This window comes from Octopus bimaculoides, chromosome 5, assembly GCF_001194135.2.
Source record: "Octopus bimaculoides isolate UCB-OBI-ISO-001 chromosome 5, ASM119413v2, whole genome shotgun sequence".
NCBI lineage: Eukaryota > Metazoa > Mollusca > Cephalopoda > Octopoda > Octopodidae > Octopus > Octopus bimaculoides.
Window position 1 is genome coordinate 31,376,357 of NC_068985.1, and position 6,766 is coordinate 31,383,122.

The window sequence follows — 6,766 nt, forward strand, 5'->3', positions numbered from 1 at the left end:
AGCTCTGCCAACTGACCACGACTTCCTGTGTACGGACATTCAACTTGTGTAATTCTTTTACGAACTGGATATATAGCTTTTTGTCTCTACAGACACTTTTAATATGTTCTGTGTTTTCACTCACACACACACTTGTGCACTCACACATTTTCTTTCATTTGTACATTGCATGCATGTTCTCACGAGTGTACATTTCATTTCTTTCATTTTTCTTTGTGTGTGTTTGTGCTACATCTTGTGGGTGGTTTTCAGTGGCCATCCTGCCTCAGGCGTTCCAACAAAAAAAAATTATATTATCGTGCGTTCCACACTGGCGAGGGGAGCCCTGTAGTAACGCTGTGCGCATGCGTAGTCTCACGCATGAGTAGAATTCAACATCCAAGCTTTCCCGCTTTATTCTGTCTCTTTCTTGCTGGCCAGCGATTGAGCAAGGACGTGTCTAGCTGTCTCTCCATCTTTCGAACTCATGCTAGACAGCTCACATCAGTATACCAACGTCCCAACAACCATGTTCTCACACACCGAAGACGTCTCAACAAACAAGATTAAAGATGTATATTTTCCACAATAAATAAATATTGTTTGTGTTGATAGTTTGGAGTTCAGCGTTCCGTTCATATTTCTAATTTACTATAGGAAAGTCAGGTGTACATCTAATGATGTATAACCCACTTTCCTATAGGTCTATAGATAGAGCCATAAAGGCTAACAGACAGGCAGGAAAAACTGCAAGGATGTGGGCAGCAAAGAGCAACATGAAGAGAAGTTAGATATCAGGTATACTTAGTAAGAAGAGAAGCTGTGAATAAAAAATTTCAAATGTTCTAAGACATGGTGGCAGTGAATAAAAGAAAATTGAGATGACATTGGGGCAACGTGTTCAGAATGATAAGGGTAAATTGGGTATAAGAGAAATCAGTTGTAGTGTACAAGAGAGAAGACTGTAATGGTATAGGTATGTATTGCTAATGGATGATGACAGCTGCATAAGCAAGTGCTGAGTGTCCAAGTGAATGGTACTTGTGGAAGAGGGAGACCAAGGGAGACTTGGGATGAGGTGGTGTGAAATGTTGCCAGGATTTTACATCTGATAAAGAAGATGATAGAAGAATATGTAAACTAGTGACATACGGTATTGCAGAAGACCTGAACACCCATGCCGACTTAGTGCATGCATTCCTCCCTTTTGCTGTGTCCAGTCTCCATCCTTTCATCTCCTCAACTCATCATGTCATGACACCCATGACTGAGAGGAAGTTTGTGCATACTGAATATCTCCTGTCTTCATACCAAATCATAAGTCATGATGTTTGAGTAGAAAGGGATTGCATGCCAGCAAACTTTACTCATCCACTCTGACTCTCCTGTTATCATGCTTAGATATTACCTTGAGTATAAATCCAGACCCCTAATCAACATCTCATCTCTCCTCTGCACCACTCTAGCCATATATAATATGGAGTATCCCCTCCCCAGCAAGCACTTGTTTTAAGTGTCCACTTCAGGGTTTGATGAGGTAGTTAGCCACAATGCATCAATCTTATTTACGTATTTCTCTTCTCAAACAAATATACAATTCTCAATTTATTCTAACAAAGTTCACAGATTTTGGTCCATTCTTAATTCTAGACACCAATACCTACTAATCCTCTTGAAGATGAAATTTGTCTTATTGTATATCTCTAACCTATCATTGTTGCCCAGATTACACAATATTCCAATTTCTTTTGTAAAGCTGATGGTTGATGTAGAATGCACGCCACCATTCAGTTCTCTTCCTTGATTGTCAATAATAAAAATTTGCAGTTGTTCCAGCTCATATAGACTATTTTAAATACTTCTGTTGTTTCATCTACTCTCTGAATTGCTCCAATCACCATATGTTTGACTATTTGTCCTCCACAGAGTACATCTTTCTAAACTTGTTATTGTTGAGAATCACATTCCGAGTTATTTTAATGCACACAACTCCTCTAAGCTCCTGTACTCCTCCCAACAACACTGGGACAGAGGCCAAATCCCTTGCCATCTTAAGCTGTCTGCACCAGTAATCTTGAGTAATCTTGACCAACTTACTAAAACTCCAACTATGCTTGATCTTAAACTCACTGATACTTCAGATATACTGGTTGGATAAAGCTTTACTAATTCTACTCTCACTATTTTTGGCATCAAATGTGCTTTAGCATCATTCTGCCTGAAATGTGTGTGTGACTGATACCTTTCTCCTTGGCATATCCATTAAACAACCAAAGCACATATCCTCAGCCCCTTAAAGTGGATCATGCGCAACTGCACTGCAGTTATACAGACATAGAACACAACATCAGGAGAAAAAAACACAATCACCAATTTGAAGGTATTCACCTACCACTGCAACACCTTCAAGAAGACCATCATGAAAGCAAAAACTGTTTTCCTGCATTTCACAATCTCCAAATGCTTTTGTCCCCTAAATTGCAGCAGCAATTTCTGATTTTTTGTCAAAATGATTTTTACTAATTTTGCAGAATCTTCTACCATACTTATCACCTGACAGGACTTTTTAAATAGCACCTGTACGGATTCCAATACTGCACTTGCAGACACACACACCACTTATAATCTTGATTAGGCAAGGAATAGTGAGGTTGACTGATGAGCTAGGATATTCACTTAAAGAATTTGGATGGATCTAAAGAACTGAGTTTTTTCTAAAATAGAGTGAATTTTTGAAATTGAGAGGAAGGGAGCAAGTTCTAAATGGGAGTGACTTATTGAGTAAATGCTTTGCCAAATATCTTCATTGCATCTAGGCAGAAAGAAGAAATAATTGGATTATGTGTTGGTTGAATCTGTTGTAGATGATAAAGAAGTTAGAGAAAGGAAATGACAGTTCTATGCAAAGATCAAGTCTTTGATGATTGACCTCTGCACAAGAGACTGCAATTTGGGTCCAAGCAAATGTTTTTGCTATGATAAATTTGACATCCCAAGTAAACTATCGTATAAAATTTTCCTGAAACTTTTCCATTCTATTTATATTTTGAATGGTACCCAAATTCCAGTGTCCTATTGTAATTTAGATTTAATATAAATTTTGTACTCTTCGTTTGTAAGAACACTGTAAATCGTTGTAGATACAGAAATAGCTTGTTAAAAAATTTCATGACAATATTGGAGTTTAGATCATTAGAAATAATTATTCGTAAATCTTTAATTGCAGAAACCAAGGGAATGAGAGTAAAATCAAATTCATATTGTTCTGAATATTGCCATGTCTGAAATCTAATTTTAATTTTAGATTTGAGTCAGCGATTTTAGAGGGATGGTTCAGTCGATTACATCGACCCAGTGTTCAACTCGTACTTATTTTATTGACCCCGAAAGGCAGTCAACCTCGGCGGAATTTGAGCTCAGAACACAAAGAGCCAGAAGAAATGCCGCTAAGCATTTTCTCGATACGTTAACTCGCCACCTTCATAAATGAAAACATTGCATTTGGACATGGCAATTTTTAGTTGCACTGAATTTGCTAATTGAATACGTTTTTAAAATCCTTCTTACAATGTGCACAGTCACCAAGTTAAAAAATGTCGTTAGTAACTCCAACTCAACGAGACAAATTGTCCAGTGTCTCCTCCGTAATCCTCCCGCTAGATTCTTTGGTAATCTTCAAGTTTAGGGGGGTAAAAAAAGTAAATAAAAATATTCAAGGGAAATAACTGAACGACTTACCAGTATTATCCGTTTTCTTCTAGCTGTTTATAAATAAATCACACCCTAACCCTAACGTCAATCAAATCACGTGTGTGATTTATTTATAAACAGAGATGTACGTAGAATACTGGTAAGACGTTCAGTTACTTCCCTTGAATATTTTTTTTTTACCCCCCCCCTAAACTTGAAGATTACCGATTCTTTAATCACTCTTTCTACAGGAACTACCCAACTACGGAAACATTGGTATTTCATCTCGCACAACAGCCATCTGAGAAGTACCGACATATCAGATACACATTTAAATGTTGCGTCTACTTATTTTGGCATAACTACAGGGTTTTACCCACCAGACTTTGGGAGGTCATAACTTTCAGAAAAATGAATATTTTTTAATGAAATTTTCTATGCATATAGTATTTACTATGTAGAATCCGAATATACAAAAATTTCCGGTGAAAGTGTTTTGGAATTGGGGTGGGGGACAATTTTCGGAAATTCCCCTCCCAAAGTCTGGGCTGTAAAACCCTGTAGTTATGCCCTTATTTTATCACATTATATTTTTTTTGTCTCATTACAATTAGTGGCATCGCAGGAAGAGAAGATTTGGGAATAAAATTTGATGCCCTCAGTTTTGAAATTATACATTTTTCCACACTCGTTCACCAGTAATTAATCTATTAATTAACACAATTAGAAGGTTAATATAGATGTTAATACAGGAACACATCGAGATTATGGAATTAAAGCAATTTAAATAGTACAAATCAATGACGTCTGAAAGGAACAATTAAAGAACTGAAAAAACTTCAATTGGGTGTAGCCAAAACGGCATACTGAGAAAAATATTTTGCGTCATATATTAATGAATTTACTTTTCGAAACAAGTCACTGATTGGTTAAAATTACCCAAATACGACAACTTTAACACGAAATAACTTCTGAAATACGAAATTTTGTCAAAAGCGTTCAGAGTAAACCGTGTTCTACGTAAGAAATTCTACCAGTATTCGAAGTTTCAAACTGTTCAGTTAAAAAAAAAACATCAATTAAAAAACCTGTGATTCAAACTGAACAGATCCAAATAAAGTAATCTAGTTACAGTCTGATACCAAAGGCGAGTGATTGCCAACATCACTTAAATTCAATGTGTGTTGCCAACAACATATTTTTTCTTTAATTAAAAAATTTCCACGTGACTTTACGCACTCATATAAGTAAAATCTGCTTGTTTGATAATCTTTAAATTTTACTAGCACAATCTTAGAAAAAAAAAACAAAAAGATTCCACGCATTTACCTGAAAGGGGCTTTTCGTAAGTACATTAACAAAAATTTTATATTTTAACTTGTATATTTTAAGTTTCGTAGATAAACTTTACCGTTAAATATATTCAAATTTTGATTTGAAATTAAAGAAAAAATTATAATGTAAAAATAAACGTGCCTAACTTTGATGAAGTTTTATCAGATTATAATTAAAACTTCAAAACAACATAAACGGTTTATATATATATATAAATATTGTGTATGTAGATATATAAAATATTCAAATTTGTACTTGCCTGATTTTTCCAGTAGAATAACTGGTGAATACACAAATGGTCAGTGATATGATCCACATAGAAGCCAAAAGGACGATACCAACACCAACACCAAAAATCAGCCCCATAGTGGGTTACCCGTCGCGATGACAACGTTGTTTATTTATTCCAAACTAGCCAATCGCATTCTAGTAGTGTTCATTTCAATTGTACTTGTAATAACGTAACTATTGTGAACACACCAGAGATCAGGCCTGGTAGAATCATTAGAGCGGTGGTGTTTAGAATCTTACGATCTTTAGTTTCAGTTATTAAAGTTCTGAAGGAATTCAAATCCAGCCGAAGTCAACTTTGCTTTACATTTGCCCTGGATCGGTATATTTTATACCTAGAGGTCAATGTACATACCCGGTCCGCAAATTCGAGAACTTGTGCCTTTGTAAGAAATCAATGTAATAAACGTGTCTAACATTTGACTAATTTTATTATATAAAAAAAAAATTTAAAAAATAGATCATATAAAAATAGTCAGAAACTGAAAGAAACCCGTTGTGTATGTATTTAATATATATATATATATATATTTATTTGTGTGGGTGTGCAGGGAGACTGATCCGGGTTTTGTTTTTTTCTTTTTTTGTGTTGCCCAAAAGTCTCGAAAAAATTACTATATAAAGTTGAATCGCAATTCGTAACAAATGGACACATTTTTATGTATTCTAACTTTGTTGTAGCTGACCATATGCATATGAAACAGTAATGCTGTGAAACTGCTGGAAATAAAATAACAATGTTATACTTGCAGTGAGTATTGATTTACCTATGGAAAGTAGTTTCAAACTACACTTGTGTATCATAACTTAATAACATGGTCACTTTATAATCCAAATTAATGAAAATGACAAAACCATCATTAAAGTTCAAGCTTGTATTTTCAAAATTTAATCCTTCTTAAGCCTTGGTCCTGATTTTTTGGGTATCGGCTCAGCTAGAAAGAGTGTTGCCTGGGCAAATGGGGCAACTCCCCCAGCATCCGCCACTGGTGTGTGTGTGTTTATCTCCCACCACCGCTTGACAACCAGTGTTGGTTTGTTTACGTCCTGGTAAACATAACAGTTTGGCAAAAGGGACTGATAGAATATGTCTCAGGCTTTTAAAAAAATAAGTACAGGAGTCGATTTGTTCCTCTAAACCCTTTTAGGCAGTGCCCCAGCATGGCCGCAGACCAATGACGGAAACAAGTAATAGGAAAAAGATAGAAGATAAAATTACTGCGAGGACACGTTTTTTGCACAAGAGTTGCAACATGTCTGAAGTTATTCCCTCTATTTGCCAGGAAAATGGGGGGAAAATAATATTAGTACTTGAATAATTATATTTTTCTCTCACTATGTGCTTATCCATACTTACTTTTCAATGTATTAAATAAGTTTCATCTATTTCCCTATTATCTATCACATAGAAGGTGTTTCAAAATGATGTTTTAGTCTTTTTTTATGTCCAACTTTCACTGAATTCAGAGGT

The 6,766-nt window shown here is 35.4% G+C and overlaps 1 protein-coding gene and 1 long non-coding RNA gene across 2 annotated transcripts in view; one reads left to right on the top strand and one right to left on the bottom strand.

Annotated features, from left to right (window-relative positions):
- The window catches only part of LOC106867871 (transmembrane protein 218), a 10,371-nt gene extending 4,673 nt beyond the window's left edge, over positions 1–5,698 (bottom strand). Inside the window, exon 1 of the mRNA XM_014912927.2 lies at positions 5,264–5,698. Coding sequence (XP_014768413.1) covers positions 5,264–5,370 — 107 coding nt within the window. The 5' untranslated portion in view covers positions 5,371–5,698. The remainder of the gene's footprint in view (positions 1–5,263) is intronic.
- LOC128247905 (uncharacterized) lies at positions 3,678–6,046 on the top strand. Its single transcript, XR_008264228.1, has 2 exons — positions 3,678–5,014; positions 5,977–6,046. It is a non-coding gene; the product is annotated as an uncharacterized LOC128247905 (long non-coding RNA).
- Positions 6,047–6,766: the final 720 nt, after the last annotated feature.